Source organism: Chroicocephalus ridibundus, chromosome 15 (assembly GCF_963924245.1).
Source record: "Chroicocephalus ridibundus chromosome 15, bChrRid1.1, whole genome shotgun sequence".
Lineage (NCBI taxonomy): Eukaryota > Metazoa > Chordata > Aves > Charadriiformes > Laridae > Chroicocephalus > Chroicocephalus ridibundus.
The window spans coordinates 11,344,635-11,365,706 of record NC_086298.1 but is presented as its reverse complement, the minus strand read 5'-3'; the positions used below and the strand labels follow the sequence as shown (position 1 = coordinate 11,365,706).

Sequence of the window (21,072 nt, the reverse complement as noted above, 5' to 3'; positions counted from 1 at the left end):
AAGCAATACACAGCTTGCCAGGAAAATTCCAATTATTTAGAGCAATGTTTTCATTTACCCATAAATTAGCATAGTAAATAGCGAAACACCAATGGCAACTCCCAGAAGATTACTCAGTAAGGAAGACAGAGCTAATGCACCCAAAACCTGCAGGCAACATCAGTCTCCTCCAGCTGGAGCGACAGGCTTGTCTTGAACTGGTTTATAGCAGAGAGGAACATTCCTAGTGCTGGAGTCTGCAAACCTTAAAGGAATAGCCCCAGTGAAATTAGGGGGTCAGTTACAGAGGGAAGAGATGCTTGGGGCTATATAGTGCAAAATGGGGGAAGCCTCCAACAGCCTTCCAGTTCATGGAGCATCAGCACTGGCTAAGGCTATGGTCAGATGAGAGCTTGTAGCTGAACTGGAACAATTACAGTTGACATCACCTTAGCTGGGGTGCAATAAAACTAGCAAAACTTTTCACAACCCTCTCAGACTTGACAGCAAGCACTCTGAGCACACCCCAAAGGGACAACAATGGCCAGAAAGGCAAGGAGCCAAATATGAAGAGAAGGAATGCACGTAACCAGCAGTGAGGGGATGAAAATAAAGCACTGTTTAGCAATATTGCCTTCTGAAGAGGAAAGGGTGGATTTCTCCATTTACCTTGACTACCGGTGGCGTAGGAGGCACCACGGGCATTATCGGAGCAGCAGGCGGAGGGGGAGCAGCGGCAGGAGGGGCAGTGACAGGCGGGACATTAGCAGTGATGGTTGGCACAGGGGTGGCAGCAATGACGGGCGTCTGGGATACGGCTGGAGGGACGTTCTGGAACGGGGCCGGCGGGGAGACGGAAGACACGGCCACTGCTTGCTGCGCTCCTTTCAAACGACAAAGTGAAAACACACTGCAATGTACTGATGGTTACAAGTGCCCACAAGACATTGGGAACAAAGTGACACTAGTGCCGCTGGACTGTGTAATCATGGGGTTGGCAAAAGGCTCCCAGTCCAGGGCCACAAGAAGAGCACAAAGGACACAGTGTGATCTGCTTGGTGCTGTTACCCAGGGATCATCAACAAGAAGTGAGAAATCACTGACCTAAGTCCTTGTACCATGAGGTTTAGGCCAACCACATACAAGCGAAATACGTCAAGCTTTGCTCTGGGACAGTCCTCGCCCCTCGGGTGTTCTAAGAGCTACCCTGCGCTCAGCAAAAGAGAGGAGCTCAAGGAGAGCGAACAGAGGGAGACGGCTCTTTTGGACAGCCGCGGTCCTGCACAGACCTCAATCTGGGAGTGTTTTTATTATGCATGACAAATGGTAACAACCACTCCCCTACTGCCAGCTAAACACCCAAGAGTCCAAAGCACTTCAGATTTGCCTCAAGTTATTCAGTGAAAGAAACAGAGCTGGGAATAGAGCCTAAGTCTCCCGATAGCCAGGCGAATGTCTCTTATGCTAGACCTGCACTGTTAAAGAACTGAACTGCCAACTAGTGTAAAGTTAAGGGGGACAAATCTAGTAACTAATAACCAAAGTAGCAACACTCCTCTATGTCTTTATAGCAACTTCTATTAAAGGATGCTGAAAAGACACATAATCACAAATTTGTCTGAGCTGAGATGAAGCTGTAGCTCCATTTGGCACCTGAGGTGTGTGAAAACAAAGAGGAACAGTTGACTTTCCCGGAGCAACAACTAGACCTTGTTTATAGAAAAAAATTGCAACAGTTTAATTCAACCCACACAAGCTCTTTTATGAACTCTTTTACTGTACTTACAGACGTTTTAGTCCTAAATACATTTAAAAATCAACTCTAAGTAAGCTGAACTAAACTTAGTTTAAACAATGGTCTACACAGCCTTTTGCAATGGCTTAATAAATCCTTTCTGTTGATCAAACTTTATTCTGTGATGTTGCAACCATGCGTGCAAAAGAGAAATGTTATATGGTGTTTACGGGATTGACAAGATTTAAGTCCAAGTCTCTGCTGTGTCAGACTTCTGCCAGGACCTTAGGCGAGCTGTATAAATCCAGGTCTACACGGCATTCCACGCCATGGTCTGTCACTTCCAGCAGACTGACCTGTCTAACTACCTTGCCTATTCTTGCCTTGGTTTCTTTTTTGCATGTGGGAAGCAACAGCATTGCCCTCCCTCACTGAAGTGCTCAGTGGATGGACAAGTCACAGATGGTAAGATGTTTGTATGACAAATGCAGAGTGGTGTTAAGACAGACAAGTCCTGAAACACTCGGTAAACACTATCTAGATATTTCACACTTTCCTCCACTGCTTTAACCATTAGACTACGTGCTCCCCACCCCTAGCCTCTCCACCAGTCGCAAAGCCAGGCAGCTTGGAAGGTGGGTCAGGCCTCAGCAACAGACTCGTAACATTTACCGTCACTGGATCAGGTTAATACCTGCACTCTGTGTCCCTGCTGATGGCTTGCGACCTTTGCCTTTAGGAACTGGGGGTAATAATTCGACTTCCTCCTGAGGCATCTGGGCCACCTTCTGCAGAAATATCTTCTCCAGGGCTTGGGCCATGAGGACGATGTCATCTGTGGGCTACAGAATGAAGAATATAAGCCCATGCTGTTTATCATCCACATATTTGAAGCAGAGAGGTTCAAGATTAGGTTTTGAAATCCCCAATGACTCCCCTTCAAATAAACGATGGTATCCAAACTCCAACAATAAACAGACTGGCTTTTCTCCCTCCTTGCATGCTACCCTCCTGCTCTTCTATTCTGCTCTAGCATGCAATAATTACAGCCTCTGAGTACACTGCATTCAGAGAGTTATCAGGATTTCCAGTAGGAGCCTGATAACTAGCATCCTGTGCAACAGCGTGGAAGCAGCAAACTGGAACAGATGAGTTGTCCTCCTCTGCTTGCCAGCAGGTCCAAGAGAAGAGTGTAAACACATAGTCTGTGGCTCAAACTAATTAATTTGTTTATTTCAGCTTGTTCTCCAGTATGGGTCAATGATGACAAACCATTATAGAAAACATAATACAAAGAATACAGGCTTTTAATAACCTTAACAAAACAGCAGACAAGCCAAACCCAAAATAATAATAAGCAATCTAAAGGTATGCAAGTATGGACGAGACACAGGCAGAGAACAAAGTTATACTTCCTGAACTGCTCTCTGCTGCTAAGAGATAGTATTTACTCCTAGACAGCCAGAGAAATACACAGCACTAATACCCCACAAAGCACTGCACAAACTTTACCTCACCTTGAAGAATTCCTAACTGGAAATAAAAGGAGTTAAAAATTGCTACATAACTCCAAAGCAGAAATCTATCTATAATTAAAAGGCACATTTGCCATTTTAACTAGTCTGGGGGAAGAAAGACTCAGCACAAAGACAGCTTTGTGCAGTTCAAGTAATGTGGTTGCAATTAGTGGCATTTCAAATCCTTGCAAGGAGAGCCTGGAGCACTGGCTCTGTTCAGAACCTGCACTAGAACGCTTATAGGTGGGTCTTTTCTAGGCAGTGCCCCAGCTCAATGCTTGTCTGCGCTGTTTACCTTGTTATAAATGTAACAATTTGTAAACATGGTGTTGAAATCCTGCATACATTCACTAGCACTCCAGTAATAGTTATGTTCCAGGCGCTTCTTGATCGTGCCCATGTCCATAGGGTTTTTTATTATTTTGTGATAATCCTGTAGGAGAAACAGGAAAGACATTACATCTCCTGAAATGCAGAAAGAGTGGTGTTCGCATCTCCCTCTAGTCCCAGCATTCTTCTCATTCCTCCTCCCTAAAAACACAATCCCCAATTTTTGTGCAAATATTTGCTTTCATTTATTTTCTGATTTGTAGTCCTTTAGTCTATCATTATTATGAACTTGACTTGACAAAGCACCAGAACTCCTTCCACAACCACTGACCTTCCACAATTCCCCCCCAACATGTGCTCAAACACACACACACGGCTACTTGGACATTAGCAGGTTTTTATAAGGACAGCTGGACTGGGAAGGTAGTAAGTTCAGTATGTGGAGAAAAACATGCTTCCTGAGCAGTTGGTCCCTGGAAGCTGTATGAAGCCCTGCCACCTCTTAGGAGGCTGTAGGTGCCGCAGAGTGGAGGGGTGTCACACCTGGCAGCTAGATTGACGCCGCAGCGATGCGCTTCATGCTCACGTGGGACCAGAAGTCATGGCAGCGGGGTCAGCGCTGGCTTTGGCAGGGTGTTCAGCTCAACGGTGAACTGGTTGCAGTTTGGGAAACAGCATTTCTGCCTCCCTTTTAAAAAGACTGTCTCTAGCCCTTATAGAAATTCATCAGTGCCAGCACCAGCTAAGACTGTGATTTCAGCCCTTAGAAGCCTTCCACACGTTAACCCAGTTTCTCTCTGGGCTGGTCTCGAGCATCTGTAGAGGCTGTGATTAGCCTGGAGACGCTCCAGGCGTGCCGGGTTGCACACTGTAATTTTCTCATTCTGGAGAAGAGCAGCAAGCTCTCTTGCTACACGTGTGTACAAAGCCACGTACGGCCACTGGCCACTCTCTGAGCCCAGCCCTCACGCATGACTCGAGACAGCAGTATTTCCAGGCAAGGCAGGCTAGGGCCAAAAAGGCAATCCTGCTGGCTACTGGGCTTGTTCAGATGCAGGACACACGTGAAGAACAACTACTCTTCCAACTGACTCCTCCTCTAAATTTTCTGGTAACCTGCCCTAAAACCACTTCAGAATGCCTCACTGAGAAACTAAATTCACAAAAACAGGAAACAAAAGAGCACAGACCTAGAGAGAAATATTATACAGGTGTTAAGTGCTGTACTCTTTTGGCTAGCACTTAGTCATTTATGAATAGTCGGGCTTTATCTTGTACTACCTGGGCTGACAGGGTCAGAGTACGTATAATCAGACACAGGAGGTAGATGGGTAAATGCAACTGTTCTGTTATTTCTACTTCCAACACAGCATTTGAAAATATGTAGCTCCAGAGTACCCTCGGTAATTAGCTTCTCCTGTCTTCCTCAACACCGAATTCAATGGCAAATCAAGCAATGTGTGTAGGAAAAACGAGTTACATTGAGCCCCACACCAAATGGTGAGAAGAGCGTGGGCTTCAAGGCTCTCACTCAAATTGGACAGAGGCAGGATAAGGGGTGAAGACACTTAAAAGTAACCAGAGGTAAGCCACAAAAAAAGCATTATGCTTCAGATGCTCAAAGACAGCTCGCCTGTGCGCTCTTCTCTTCCCTCACTAAGTGAGAAATAGTTTTTTCCTTCAGAGACCTGCACCTCTCCAGCTCTGAAAGATATCATCTTCTAATTCAGTGAATCTAAGAGCATTCAAGGAATTTCCCAAAAGCAACCCAACCATTCTGATCCAGCGATCAGAAAACTGATCTCACCAACACAAAGCTTTCTAAGAACAGAATACCAAGCAGAAGATGATAGATACATACCGGCAAATTCAATTTAATTGCATCAACGGGTTGGTAGAAAGGCCAAGCAAACTGATGCTTCCACAAGGTCTTTACCACAACATTTTGCATATATTGCAATTGGTTTGTCTTCCGGCCAGGCTTATTAGGATTAGTGACCTCCGGAGGTGGCGGATTCACAGGGCCCTGAGGAGCCTGGATTGCTGATGTGACTGTCGACATTTTCCTGCTCTTGCTCTCACTCGCTGTCACAGCGGCAGCAACTGGGAGATTTTCTTTCTTCCTTTATGCTCCCTGAATGGGACTGACATCCCATTTCCAGGGTCCAACCATACAACCTAGATCAAACGAGAGGAAGAGGACAATGTATAAATTCAGATACTTACTTGAAGTAGGCATGTTCAATCAAAAGCAGAAGTGTCTTAACTCAGGCTCTTTACCCCATCTGCTTCATTCCCTTGTAACATGCTTTATCTTGATGATGGGCACAGTTCAAGACCCAAGAGACCGTGGAACAGCAATTCCCAAATTCAAAGCTTGCAGAAAGTCAGTAAGCTTCACAGGACTAGTTCTTGCTCTATCTGGCTGAGAGAGCATCTTTGTGCAAAGAAAACCCACGGGGTAGCATAAAAATACTGTCAGGGAACACTGTCAAGATGTAACACAGAGATTTCCAGAAGTGTGCTGATCCATGCTAGTAAATCCATAGCTTGGAGCTCCATGTAAACTTAGCTGCACTGTCACTAGATCCATGTTTGCTGGCACCGAGTCAGCTTACAAGTCTCTACACTGGTGCAGTGGTTAATCTAAAATCCCATCATCAGGAGCGGATGACAGCTGTCAGAGGACCTCGATACAGAGAAATAAAAGAAATGGCAGAGGGAGGTGCTCTGAACAGTTGTGAATGAAAGGTGTCACCAGAAATATCCTAGCTTGAAGTGATCTGCACTGTGAATCTCATGAATGTCTTACTATCACCCTTACTACATGTCCCCAACTGAGCCCCCAGTTTTGTACAGAAGTCTCAAGATACAGGCTCAATATAAATAATAATATATCTATATCCCATGACCTGGCTAAGCGAGCACTGCCATGCTCTCTCTTAAAGGCACATACGAAATGCAGAAGAATACCCAAATTGCGTAATTGTGTTCTATTTTTTTCCCAGCAAACTCCAGGGAAAAAAAAAAGGTCTAGTATCACGGTGTCTTGTATACCATATGGTAAACAGCTTTGCTATGTCATCTTCCATAAACATTTGATATTTCAATTCACATCAGGACTGCAGCTACTCTTCTCATGGCAAACAGACCACAATCACTTTCTAGAGGCAAATTATTTCAAGTACGTTCAGAAAGCCACACAAATACTCTCACTGACATATGTTTCTTGGTTGCACTAAGGAACATGAGCAGAGGCAGAAGCTGCAGTAATACAGGAAGTAGAGAGTGTTAAGAAATCCTCAGGAAAAAAACACCTCTTCTTTGATACACCCCTAATCATCTCTACTGAATATGTGGACTAAATATAGTACATCAACTTACCCTTTGAGTTGCTGATTAGATGATGGCAAAAAGCAAACACACAGCTAATTTGGGGGAATTTTACAAAAATAGGTCTGTACAAACATAAACAGATCTGCAGCAGACTCTGCTCCCTATTCTTTGGAAACTCAAGAGCCCAGCTTAGTAGTTCAAAAAGGACTAGTCTCTGTTCCCCAGCCCTCTCATCTGATCATGCTGGTCGTGCTGCTGTTGGTGATCACCAAGCAGCCAAGAGGGATGCTGGCATCCTCTGAGCAAGGAGTGTCAAAACTAGGATGCTACCTGGGATTTTAGATTTGGAAGAAACTGAGGTAACATCTTCTCTTAATGTTCCATCATCTCAAAGCAGTGGCAGAAACACTGCCAAATGCAACCTTCATATCAAGGCTGGGGGTGGGGGGGTGCGGGAGTAGACAAGGAACTAAAAAGGAGAAAAAAAGATAACTGTGAAGTTTCACTCAGTCTGGTTCTGGACAGCCCTCTGCAGGGATTTCAGACCCCAAGGCCATCAGCCAATTGTATGCAACGCTGACTGCAGGCCCCTGGTGACCACCACTGAAGCATTTTGTTTGCTGTCTTCTTGATTAACAAACTGAATCCAGTGCAAGGATGGACAGGAAACAAAACACCCACAGAGAGCAATTCCCACTGCTATACAGCTTTTCAGTCACAAGTTTGAAACTATGCTGTGTAACTTAAGTCTTCCCTTTAAATAACCTAAGGTTAAATACAACGATTCTCTTTTCATTTCAATTTCCTCATTTCCTCCTGATGCTAAACTGCATTTGATAAGGACTTTTAAGGTAATTTTTGTTAAAACCCGCAACTGTAATTCAAAAAACACAGATCTAACTCCTACCTCTCCCAAACTCCCTCTCCGACCTTAGCCAAGGTGCTCAGTATCTTCACACCACAGCTCCTCCTCTGGGCCATGGTGATAGCAATAGTTCCTTTCTGTCTTCATCTGCTCCACCCAGTCAGCCTGCAAACTCCCTGGGACACGCACTGCCTCTTCACATGCACATTTTGATCATTAAGCTTAAACAAGGCTTGTACAGTCCACATAAGAGAAGCATGTAACAGTCACCAGTGACACAACTCAGAAAGGATTTTAATTAAGAACATTACCAAAAGTAGGAGAGGCAGAACCATGACAGCCAACTCAGCTAGTCCTCTGACAGCTGATCCTCTTTAACTTGCATGCTCCAACTCATTGGTTATTACAACTAAAAGTGGCTACAAACCTCAAACCTCTTTGCACCACTGTCATTTAAACGCTGGATCCTGCGGCTCAAAGACAGGAACAGCTACCTGGGCTATCTCAGCAGCACTGGAAGTATCTGCTCCCAGCATAAATGCAGCTTTAATGTGCATGTGCCTCACTGCACCCTTTTAGCCCTTGGTCCATCAGCTTCCTCATCACATGCTGGGGAAGCTGGTCTGATATCAGATCATTCCTTAATTTTTTAAAACTAAAAATTTGTTTCTTCATCCATTCCTTTATTTCTGAAGTTTCAAAATAATATTATTTTTAAGAATGTAAAAAGCAGGATCACAAGGAATCTGGAAGCCGAGGGTGCAAATGATTTGGAAATGTCCAAGAACATATAACATTGAATTCAGAGAGGCCACAATCCTGCCTGAGGAATCAGTTGTCAGACCTCATTTATCAAATGAGGAAAGTGAGAGCCATGACCATCTGACATCTCAACTTACCATACAGATCATCCAACACAACAGTTAAGTAGCCACCCACACAAAAAACAAGCAAGCTTACACAAATTGTCCCATAATGACAAGTAGAATCAAAACATACAGCTCTAATCTAAGCACTTCAGCATCTACTGAAACTGTATTAGCATCAATAACTATTTAAACTATTAGGGACCTCAGTTGTGAACCAGAGCATTGCTGTACAAGGTACTGCACAAGCCTGGAACAAAGACTGCCAAAACGAGCCTTGGCACAGATATCACGTGCATCTTCCAGTGAGGGCCTAAGGTTGGACTTCTTTTACCCTAGAGTAGTAACTTCTTAAATTTAAATTTTTGCATTGCTATTTATCTTGTTTCTCAGACCTGTAATGTTCAAGTAACAGAAGGTTTTCTTGATTTTTCTGGCTGCACATGTAGAGTTCTGCTATTACAAAATTAAAGTACACCCTTTCGCTGTCACACATGAAGAGCGTACGCTGCTTCTCACACTGTGCATTTGTCCTCCTTCTTATTCACCCTAGTCCGAGACGATAATTAAAAGCAAAACCCAAACCCAAATTCTCAAATAAATCTTGCTTCTCTGGAGTTCAAGTCTGTCCTTTTGTGCTAAGTTGCAACCTCAGTGTGGTATCCAGCAAAGCTACAGGGTTTGGCTCATCCCTCAGCCAAACCAGCCATCAAAAAAAACAACCAACACAACCCACAAAACAAAAACCAGCTAGGTTGGAAGGATTTTATTTTATTTTTTTAAACTTTTCTTTCATTGAGTTGCTTGCATGGGTCAGTCACTGGAGAGACAGTTGGCATGGAGAAAACATGTTAATAATTCCCAGTACTAGCAGGATAACATTTTACTCGGCTGATGCAGCCCACAGGCTGTCTGCAGTGGTGGAGACTATTTTAAAAAAAGCTATAAAGCCCCATGAAATGTGCACTGTGCCAGTAAGCCTGCTGCTTCAGCTAACGGTTCTGCCACTTCCTTTGGCAGTGCCGAACATTTAACGGATGGCTCACTCCCTTGCTGCTGTTTGTGCAGTGCAGGATGGTATTTGTTTTGATTGCAAAATTAGAAGGTAGCAAGCTTTATGTTAGCATGTGAGCCCAGCAACTCTTTTTTTTTTTTTTCCCCTTCTTGGTATAGTATTTCTGCATGGTTACTTGGACACCGATCCAAAACTGGCACAATTCCAGCCCAGACAGAAGCAGAAATATAAATCTTCCCATCAGGGAAAATTATCAAGTTTAAGAGATGTTCCTTGACCTCATCTTTACCTCCACATAATTATTTACATTACAGTAGCACATGGAGGCTGTGCAGAGACCAGAATCCCTCAGTACTTAGCACTCTACAGACACAGGGTAGAAGAGCTGATGGTCACACCTCATGCTTCACACCATGGCGAAGTGACCTGCCCGGGGCCACCCAGCAAGGCTGCAGCAGAGTCTTGAGCCCCAGCCAGTGCCTGGCCCCCATTTCAGTAGCCAGCCCATCAGAGAAACAGCACCTTGGAAGCAGTGCTGCTCTCACAGGCGAGAAAGGCAGCGACTGAGCCCTTCTGAAGGCTGGATGGAGCCAGCAGCCAGAACCACACTGAGGCAGCAGGGCAGCTGGAGCAGGCATCCTCAGGCTGCTGCTCCAAGCATTACTCCCACACACAGGCTCCTTACAGCCACCAAGGCAGACGCTTGGACCCTTTTTCATGACAACAGGCAATAGCTGGAAGCTTCTGCCACCATATGCTACTCCCCATATCTCAGAGAAGCAGTAGGCCCATGATCATCTTGCCCAGACTTTCTTACAACTGCAGGAGAGGTTTAGTGCGCTACTGCACCTCAACACAACCTTAAAGTCAGATAAGATTATTAATTGAGGGTTGTACTCATTTCATTCTATGGCTGTAGAAAGTAAGGGCTACACCACCCCTGCTCCAGGCTCCTCAGAAAGAAACAAAGCTGGTGGATGTCCTCCTTTTGCTCCTACTCTGCCTTCTGTTCCCTTCATGGACCCATACAGGAATTGAACTTCAGGCAGCTTTCACTACCTACTAACTCCATGTCAGCAAGGGTGTTCTCTTCACATACAAGGGATGCGCGATTTGAGACCAGGACTTGAGGACAGACAAATTGCTTTATCAGCCAACACTGCCCTGGCAGATACACACACACTCTACACAATATGCCACCCCCTCAAGACCTGGGGATGAAGCATTTGCACCTGGCTTCACTGCAGGAAAAGGGAATTTGGCTTGAGTGCCTTTATGGCACACTGCAGCTTTGCACTCCAAAAAGTCCATTCAGATGTCCTCGTTGTCTCCCACATCATTAATTCCACACATCAGAGATTTGCTTTTCATGCATATTATTTTGAGCACAGCCCCAATAACATCCTGAGAATGGGAGATGCAACTGTGTCCTTAACTTACCTCTGCATGAGGGAGGGGGAAAAGATCACAGAAGATTAAGTCAGTTCCTTGGCTTTTGACTTGGTTAGTTTAATGCTCATCAGATTATGCAGATGGATTTCCCACCCTTGGTCTCTCCTTGGCTATTGTAAGAGCAGGTGTTTCCTCAGTAAGGAGCCTGTGGGTTCCTAACCAGTAGATAAGAATCAGCCAGAAGTAACTGGTAATTTCAAGGGCCTTCAGTTCTGATGCATACTCAGTGCTCCCTGCAAATCAGGCTGCTTTAAGATGTCTCACATCATGCTTTCAAACTCAGGGGTTCCCAAAAGTCACTTTATCCTGACTATAAAAGCACTGGGGACTCTTATAAGCACTATTCTAGGCACCTCAAATAAAATGGTCTTTCTGATAATTACAGGCCTGAGTATTTCTGTCACCAAGTTGCTAATGCCACAGGAAGCACCTTCTGATCAAGTCTGAGCAAGAATTTAGATGCATGTCACATACCTCCTGGACCACGCAAATCATACGGGGCTCAAATGCTTTCTAAAGGCTGCAGTTTTAAGTGCAGGGAGTGATGTTTCAAACTGTAACAAGTTCATTTTCAAGGCTTTGAATTTGCTTTTAAGAACAGTTTAAATAACCAGCCTCGGTAACGGATTAGATATGGTTGATCTTGTCTTGGAGTGGGGAGAAGGACAGAATGACCTCTGGACATTTCTTGCAGCCTTACTTTTTGGGGTCCTCTGAAAACATGGAGGCAAATTTTAACTCGGACATATGTTGGTTTTTTGCAAGCTCTTGAGTGACACACAGTTTTGTTAACAAGGCTACAGGAGGAAGAAAAAGAGCAAGTGGTTAAAGAGCTTACTCTGTGTTGGATTCTTGACTGGAGAAGTTCAGCCAGCTCTGAGACCTGACTCTGCAGTAAGGATTGGACTGAGATTTCTGAAACAAAGTGAACTGCACTTGCAAAAAATCTTCCAGGAAGTACTTCAGCAAATTAACTGGGTGACCTATAATGAAAATGTTAAAAAATGCTTAGTTGTAGCAGTGGAAATAAGCATCTATGAACAGGTTTCAGAGTACATAAAGCACCTGGTGGCTTGCACACCAAGACTCTGGGAAGACAGAGTCAAATCAACAGGATGGGAATGGGTAGGTGCATCACAGGAAAATGCTAGTGGTTGTGCAACAAGATACACCAAATATATCTTTATGGCAATGGGGGTGAAAAAAAAAAGTGTTGGGCTGTTTCTGCCTTTACTTTCATAACAGAGATTTGGCACAGAAAAGGAAGTGTTTGGGAGAATCACATGCCTGGGCAGAGTCTGCTCGTGCCATTTCTTCCTAGAGGGGAAAGGTGGAGATGCAATGAAATTACCTTGCATGACCCACAGGGTTGAACCCAGAACACCTCATCATCAGGGGAAGAGCCAGAGAGAAGCCAGACAGTCAAGGTTTAGAGAGAAAGGAGATCAGGTGAACCTGCTTCTGAACATATACCCTCTCTTATCTAGTGCACTGTAACACATTGAATGAATGCTTATTTGGCAATTTCCAGCACTTGTTGGGGTTACTGCAGTCTCCCAAAAGCCCACGTGCAGCAGAAGCACTGCAGCCTTTGACATTAGGCAAAAAGGAAGCTGGGAAGGTATATGGCACATAGCCACATACCATATGAGCTCCCAACATGCCAGGAGCAGGAGTAGGGGGGGCGGGAGACCTAGGGGAGGCAGGAACATGGCTGAAGGCACATTGGAAGTATGGTATAAACCACAACACAGACAGCAGCTCAGTCCTCCTCTGTGATTCAGTAACCACTTCAAGCCCCATCCTGCAAAGTGCTAAGCAACTTTTCCCTCTTGATAAGTTGCACAGTTTCTGTGGCTCAGCGCCTCTCCACAGAGGGTTTCGCAGACTTATCCCCTACAAGATACAACTAATTGGTCAATCAAGATAAATCTCTTTCCAAGGGAGGTTTAGGCAAAGACAGAAACAAACTGAACGCTCTCCACACCTTTTGGCCCCTCTACCTTGGTCAACCCCTTCTCTAGCTGTCCATTGGGGAGAGATAAAATGACAAAGGAGGTTAAATGCTAGATATCTGGGGCTGAAGAGTCTATTCAGACGGATCAGACTTGTGGATGCTCCCATTGTTGCAGCTACAATAGCTATGATAGCTGATCTAGTCAACGCTACCCAGCCCTGAAGATACATCCTCTCACTGCAGGATTGCTGCAGAACGTGATCCCAGCTAGAGAAGTCCTATTGCACAAAAGTAAAGTGTGCAAGAGCATGGAGACCTTGTTCTCTTTCAACACGTTTCCTAAAGCACTACACAAAAATAAATGGCAGCTTAGTCAAGAAAAGGAATCTCCATGATTACCTGAGAGTTGGCCAAGGAAGGGGGAAAGAGGCAATGCTCTTAAAAAGAAAAACTAAAAATAATTACTGTGCAGGTCAGTACCACAACCCATCTCCTTCAAGGCTCTGCCTCCTAATATCCCTCAGTTCATCTATCACTTTACAGCCAAACTCCTCCAAAGCATGACACTACTGCTGATTCATCTTGTGAGCCCAGAAATCAGTTTTGCCAATTTCAGGTCAGCAAACCCTATTTCAGTTAAATTCTTTTTAAAAAAAAACAAAAAAAAAACCAAAAAAAAACCCCAAACCAAACAACATACTCTGGCACTGACCCAAGTTTCAGATGATACGTGCACAACAGAAGCATTTAGGTACACCCATTAAAGCATAACGTGGCAATACCCGCTCAGGCTTCAGAACTCCTAATGGGATTATTGTACGTCTACACCCTCGCAGGGTTCTCTTTTTCTGCTTTTTAAAGGATGTGATCTGCACAGTTAAACATTTGTGTTCTGAGAAAGAGTCTGCCCTTCCCCTTTTTAATCAGCATATGGTACTCTACACTTCTGCAGTGTAAGAAAAAACCCTCAAACTCACTCAGTTTGATTCAGCATATAGTGAATAAATTACACACGGTCTTTCCACAACAGGTTTGTTATGATTGTTTCTTTCTCTACACTTTGATTTCAAAAAAAAAAAAAAAGAAAAAAAAAGAAAGAGATTTTGGACACGAAGCATTTTGAAGAAAAGGCGAAAAACAAAAACAAACAAAGAGCTTGAATACTTCCCTGCTGGGCAGAGCATCTCCAAGCTTCTGCTATACCTGCAGAATTACAAAAAGAATTACAAAAAGACAGCTACAGAACAGGATGCTGACACATCAGCTCAGTTCTTGACACCCCACACTGTAGGCTTGTCAATTCCTCACTTGTAAAATGGGGATATGAATATTTCTACTACCATCTACAATTAGTTACAAGTCATCAGTCTACAAGTCATTAGTCTTTTCCCATGCATTTATACATTAATTCCTTCTCAGTGTTATGGTTATACCAAATTTTAAGGAAAAAAAGCAAATACACAGAGGAACCTATATTTACAAGGTGTTCAAATACCATAACTTAGGCTTCTGGAAACAGTTAACTAAGTACAATGCTAATTGTCATTTGAAGAAACTGCAAAGCCATGTGCTTTATCCCATTCCCCATACTGCAGCCCTCTTTAAACACGTTTCTAAAAGATAAACCACAACACCCAAGAGGTCTTTCATGACACCTGTTAGGGAGGGGGATTTAGATACAGCCAAATTCCACTTCCAACTGAATTTAAGAAGCTATGTATAACAGGAAGATTACCTCCTTTTAATGAAACTAAGTACAAAAAGTATTCTGAGCACAGTATAAAATACAGAGCCCTTGCAAATAGCATTCAATTCCTATGTATTACCTATTTAAAGGATTGATTTCTGCTCTGTGTACCTAATAACCTACACTTCGATTCTCCCTTACATCACCAGTACTACATGTAAATGATATTAATAATGTTGATATATAGCCAAGTGCTACAGATGTTATCCTTACAGGCAGCTCTATGCAAGCATTGACAGAGAAGACAGACTTCTAATAAACAGACACAGACCCGTATGTTAACTTGTTAGAAGCATCTCACAGTACATAGTAGAACCAAAGTGATTCATTAGAGAAAATACCTTCCTCCATCAACAGACACCTCCCCGCACACTTCTTGTGCTCCAACACTTTCTCCTACTCAGTTTTTAAATTTATTTCTATATATTAAAGTTATTAAAGTTACGATTTTGAAAAAGAACAGATTTGCTTTAGGACAAAAAACATTACAAGTGTAGCAAGAACAGATGAGCTGCCACTGGTTTAAATCATGCTCTGGGTTTACAGCTATGGCACTGCAAGTTTTCCAAGCAAAGTCTACCTAAATCAATATATGACAATCAAGTCAGTTTAAGGGGATGAACAATGAAATGAAAGTGATTGAATTACCATGGCATAAATATACTACTTGTTAACTGAGCCACAGTAATGTTATACCTGGTAATGGGGCAGAGTAAGTACACGCACCCACCAAGTTAATTATTGCAGCTTAGCCGCCAGAGGAGCAGTTACTGTTGCGCTGCGGTAGCCCTCCCATTTGGGACCACCACTCATCTCCTATACACATTCCCTTAACCGGCTTGCACCAACTTAGCTTTATCCGTTTTCAAATCAATTTCAGTGCCTTGTCTTTGAACAAGCACATCGTTCCATGTTAACTTAAAGCAAACATAGCCAAACAAGCGCAAAAGGCTGTATGTGGTCTACTATTTCAGATGAAAAGTGCCTCGCTGATTTTGCTAAGGGTGGGTAGATCCATAAATTTGCTCAGCTATGCAAGGAAGTTGCAGGTCAGCTAAAGTGTGAATAAACTGTGACAGCTGAGCTGCTGTCGCTCTCTGAGAGGGCATCAGTGCAGTTCCCACTGCCTGAGTTTATGCATCTGATTTAAACTCCCAAACAGTCTGCAAGAAAGGGAAAAATTTGGATCTTGGAGTCTGTGACCCTTCCCTATGCAGGGAGCAGAGGCTGCTAATCTGGGGAAGAGGGGAAGGTGTTCCCTACTGCCTAACACAGCCGAGGGAGGAAGGTGGTCTGCCTCCACACGCTCAGAGGAACATTGCTCTCTCCATGGACTGCTCGGGGCAGACAGACAGGCTCCCAACAGGAGGAGCTCAGCTTCCCCACGCACAGCTCCTGCTGAGAGTGCCCACAGCTTAGCCTTCTGCCCAGTGACAACACACAAGCCCTAAGCCTCTCTTAAAGCTCCTGCATATGGATGAAGTTCAAGTCAAAGGAAGTACGATCACGACAGTGTGGACAAAAGTATCCTAATTTATTCCCATGTGGCTTATTCCTGTCTGGGAAAGGAACACGCTTCCAGCACAATACCCACACTCAGACAAGCACTTACTCCAGGAAAAACCTGAGGGAGCGTACCCTCTTTCACATGGCATTTTGAGAAGCTGCACTTTATGATCTGTGAGATAGTGTTAAATGGAACTGTCGCACCAACACAGAAGCTGCAAAAGTCAATGCTTTCCAATAAGGAACAGCATTCCCTGTTATACACACTCACTATTCTTGCACATACCGTACAGAATACTCGTGTGCTCAGTCTATCACTTTCTCTAGAGCCCACAGTACAGCTCACTTCATAAACCAGCTTTGGTAAGCAAGAAGGCTGCTACGTCCTACATCCCCTCCCAGCAAAGTCACACAGTACTGCAAACTCCACACTGCTTATAGCCAAAACTATTGACCATTGCAGTTTTAGAAAACAGACTTATCTCTGCATGGCCACATTTCGGCAAGAAGGCGAGATCCCCAACCAGGCACCCTCCATAATGTTACACAAGGATAAGTTGAGCAGTTGAAAAGACAAAGTTACACAAGGAAGAAGTGTGCCTTTCTTTCAATACAGGTTGGGTTTGGTTACAACAGGCAAATCAGTCACACAAAGTGCATCTCTGCTCATATATTTATCTCAGTGCATTAAATCCTCTACGAGGGTACCAGCGTGTCTGAAAAGTGCTCCAAGTGTAAACCTCAAGAGTGGAACAGCTCTCAAGGCCAGGAAGGAAAACTGCAATCCTTTTCTGTCTCTGCCTCTCTCTTTTTAAAGAGCGAGAGGAGCAAACAGGATCATTCCCAAAGCAGATCAGTGTCAATCAGAACTGAGTCTGAATCTCAAAGTTTAAGTGAAATTTAATCAGTTCAGGCAGGGCATTTTGTTCCAGATTGGTCCCCCATGCAGAGAAATTTCAACTTGGACTGTCTTTGCTACATCTGTGGCATTGCTGGTGGAGAGGAGAGTGTTGAGCCCTGGTCCCAGCAAAGGAGCGAGGCAAAGAAATTGTCTCCTCTGCCCAGGTTATCTATGTTGCTGAAATACTTCCAGGCGTGATGGTGTCTACTTATCAGACTCAAGCTGGAAAGAGACTGAGGCCCGGAAAGGCGTGAATGGAATTTAAAATAGAGGCGAGTGTTTCTTCAGTCAGTATCTTATCAGTAAGAATGGGAGAAGGAATAAAGACTGGTAGAAAAAGCAGCACATTACAGTGAATTTCCACACTGCCCTCCAGAAGAATTTAAATCCTTCCGACATTGGCTTTAGCAACAAGCCGGTTAAAGAGTTAGTGTGCCCCAAAGAAAGTTGTTCACCTCCAACAAGCACTAATGATTGACAAAAACACACTTATGTCACAGTAAGATACTGTGGAATGAAAAGCTCAAGACACACGCATCTTCCAAAATGTCCTGACAGCTCATTGAGCAGTGTAGCAAACAATGGCTCCTTCCTAATTCCCAGAACTCTGTTGCTTACAATGGTGTTCTGGGCTGTTACTGGAGAATAATGTGGCAATTTAAAAAAAAAAAAAACAACAAAAAAACAACAAACCAACAAAACAAAACCAACACACACAACAAAACAAAACATACGGTTCATGGTAATGACTGGGAAACCCACTGCGGATTAATGAATTTTGCAAATTAGCAAAGAAAGAGCAACCAGGATTAAACAGAAACAATCAACAACACTGAGATGCAAAACACTCTTTGTTCATTTATTTAGCAAAGTGTAGTTCTGTCTGTGCTGAAAGCACCTGATAGCTTACTAAAGTAGACAGAGAGTAATATATTTTGTAAAAGTAATTAAGCCTTTGAAACATGAGACCTCACTACATCACTCAGCTACCACAGAGGAGAGGGATTTGACTCCTGAGTTGTTTGTACTGTCAAGGAGTGTGATGAGGCTCCCAGATTACTCCAGGGAGAAGGAGAGAGATTCTAGGAGTTCAGCAGGGCTTAGCTGGCAACTAACAACCCACTGCACAGGTGCCCCCCCGCCCCAAGTTAAGAGGTAAATATTAAACAGCATCTTTCAGAACTTGTACCAATTAAAAGATGTGTCTGTAAAAACTACGGGAAGCCTCAGCCTTCACCAGGGCAAACTGCTTTATCTGTGTGCACTGCCTTTAGCCCACTGAGGCTCAGAGGGGAAGAGACTTGGATTTAGATGAGATATTAGGAAGAAATTCTTTGCTGTGAGGGTGGTGAGCCCCTGGCTCAGGTTGCCCAGAGAAACTGTGGCTGCCCCAATCCCTGGAAGTGTCCAAGGCCAGGTTGGACGGGGCTTGGAGCAACCTGGGCTGGTGGGAGGTGTCCCTGCCCAGGGCAGGGCAGGGGGTTGGAACAAGATAATCTTTGATGTCCCTTCCAACCTAAACCATTCTATGAGACCCTCAGGTCAGGCAGGTTGGATTCCCGTCCTGCAGACATGGTTTGGGGACAGCAAGAACCTCTGTTAGACTCCCCACCATTTTAGGAAATAACCGAAGGATAAAGTTTTGAACACATGGTTCTTAACTCAGGAAATAAGCATTTTGCAGGACTGTTAAGAACTGTGATTTAAGTCATTGTAGCCAGTCCAGTTACAACAATGCAAAGAAACACTACCTACGAAGCCTACTGAGATACTCACATTTGCAGACACTAACACAACCAGCCTTCTCCAGAGACAGACAGCGAAAGAGCACTGCTGCCTAGCATGCTTACTGAGCTGGAACACCATACTTCTTCAATATGCTTTTCTTCTGATTTTTTTTTAAATGACAAGAACTAAAGGTTTTTAAAACACCTCGGTGCTTAAATGACAGAAGTTGTTTTATTTCCAGAAGTGATGGAACCTAGTTTTTATTTGAAGTTAATGGAACCAACACCCCAAAGTCAGTTTTGAGAACAAAATTCAGACCCTTGACATTGCACATACATTCTTTCTTAATTTAAACTCTGCATGCATAGGTCACTAAAACTAAAAAGCCTTTCATTGGAATAGCTACTCTCTCAGCACTGAGCGCCATATAGGCAGTGAGCAGAGAAAACAATATTGCAATCAAGCTTATGCTGAACATTGAATAAGACTGTTACCCTCTGCCCAACCCTTTTATTAAGCATTGTCTCAAAGCACTAAATACATACATGAGTGAGTATTTTTAACCACTGTGGACTAAAGAGAAAGAAATATACAATCTTAGCATTTATTCTTTCCAAAAGTAAAGGCTTGGAGACCAGGAGTTAACTCTGTTTCAGCAGGAGCCTCCCAGTGTATTACTAAGAACTCTGTAAACTTCTGTGCTAGCAGACAGACAGACAGAAGCCCATCAGTGCTGTGATCTGCAGATTAGGAGGCAGGACTTCGCATTTACAGTACACCGAAGTGGCTGGGCAGTTGTAAGCAATACAGACCAGGTTTTTTTGCTTGTACAGCAACCAGACTGCTTTGGGGATTTCTTGTTTGTTTTGATGATGCATATTTATTCTGCACTTCTCACCCATATACTGCAGCACATACAGCAGTCACCAAGTCCTCTAATTCCTTGACTTACCACTGTGTGAATTAAAGACAACAGTTTCTTCTTTAAATCTAAATTTCTAGTTTAATTTAGAGGCACCCCTGACATATACTGAATGCATTAAAAATACTAACAAGCATATTAAAAAAAGTGCTTCTCTATTCCCAGCAAGGAACAGCAGGTGTGCTTTGCTAATTGTGTTACCCCCTAACCAACTATCTACTAATGTCAGGGAACTAAAGATGTAAATATATATATATATATATATAAACGTTCAAAGTATTAGTGAAGCCATCATATTTGCTTATCCAAGAAAGTTTATTTTAGTAACTTTTGATTCCCGAAGACATCAACATTAAGATATATCCACACTACAGGATTGTCACAAAACATTTAGCGTGAACCTTACAGAATGCATGCTCCACGTTGTGAAAAGTCATTTCTGTAGGAAACACATTCCCTATTAACACCCTGCACGACTGAACCACGCAGCTTAAAGACGCGCACAGATCTGCGACCTGAACACTGCAGCTTTGTTTGAAAGTGAAACCAAGCAGGCTACAAATAATGCTCTATCCCCAGCGCCCTGGGAGGTGCAAAAAGCAAACAAGTAGTACAAACGGAGGAAAAGTACGGCCGAGTTTTGAAGTTTTACATTTTATTATCGGTAGCATTATTTATAGCGTGACACTTCTATATATAAATCTGTGATCTGTGTTTCTTTTTACACCTAGAAAGCATATCAAGTTTAGGCAACGAACCCGTGGTTTCCATTTATTGGCGAAAGTTCGGTAAACACCCGATATTTACACGAGCAAAGCAGCTGTATATATACATACAAACACAAACATATGCATGCGGACACGGACAAGGCACGAAACGCGCACTTTTCAGCGCGTCATACGCCGCCTGCTCAGACCTTTTCCCAGCTCACAAACCAGCGACCCGGGCGGCGGCGGGGGCCCAGGGAAATGGCCGGGACCAGCCCGGCGCTCGCCGAGGGGCCGAGCCCCGAGCCCCGCCGCTCGCCACTGCCGGAGTCGGGGAGCCGCGCACCGCCGGCAGCGGGGGCTTGCTGCTGTCTAGCCGTCCCCCCGTTCCGTGTGCCGTCCTCCCCCCCCCCCCCGCTTTTTTTTTTGGCGCTTTCCTCCTTTTTTTTTTTCCTCCTTGTTTTTTTTAAGGGCGCCTGCAGCCCTCCTTTTCCTCGCCCCTAATTTTC

At 43.9% G+C, this 21,072-nt stretch overlaps 1 protein-coding gene across 5 annotated transcripts in view; it reads right to left on the bottom strand.

The window, feature by feature from the left end:
- The window catches only part of BRD3 (bromodomain containing 3), a 50,331-nt gene that overhangs the window by 19,589 nt on the left and 9,670 nt on the right, over window positions 1–21,072 (bottom strand). For 2 of the 5 annotated variants that reach the window (XM_063353457.1, XM_063353456.1), the window contains 5 exons: window positions 11,934–12,078; window positions 5,423–5,739; window positions 3,527–3,664; window positions 2,409–2,556; window positions 649–863 (listed from right to left, as the gene is read on the bottom strand). In XM_063353457.1, the coding sequence (XP_063209527.1) occupies window positions 649–863; window positions 2,409–2,556; window positions 3,527–3,664; window positions 5,423–5,623 (702 nt within the window). In that variant the 5' untranslated portion in view covers window positions 5,624–5,739; window positions 11,934–12,078. Of the gene's footprint in view, window positions 1–648; window positions 864–2,408; window positions 2,557–3,526; window positions 3,665–5,422; window positions 5,740–11,083; window positions 11,251–11,933; window positions 12,079–21,072 lie in introns of all 5 variants that reach the window. The other 3 variants (XM_063353458.1, XM_063353455.1, XM_063353459.1) reach the window with 2 other exon arrangements.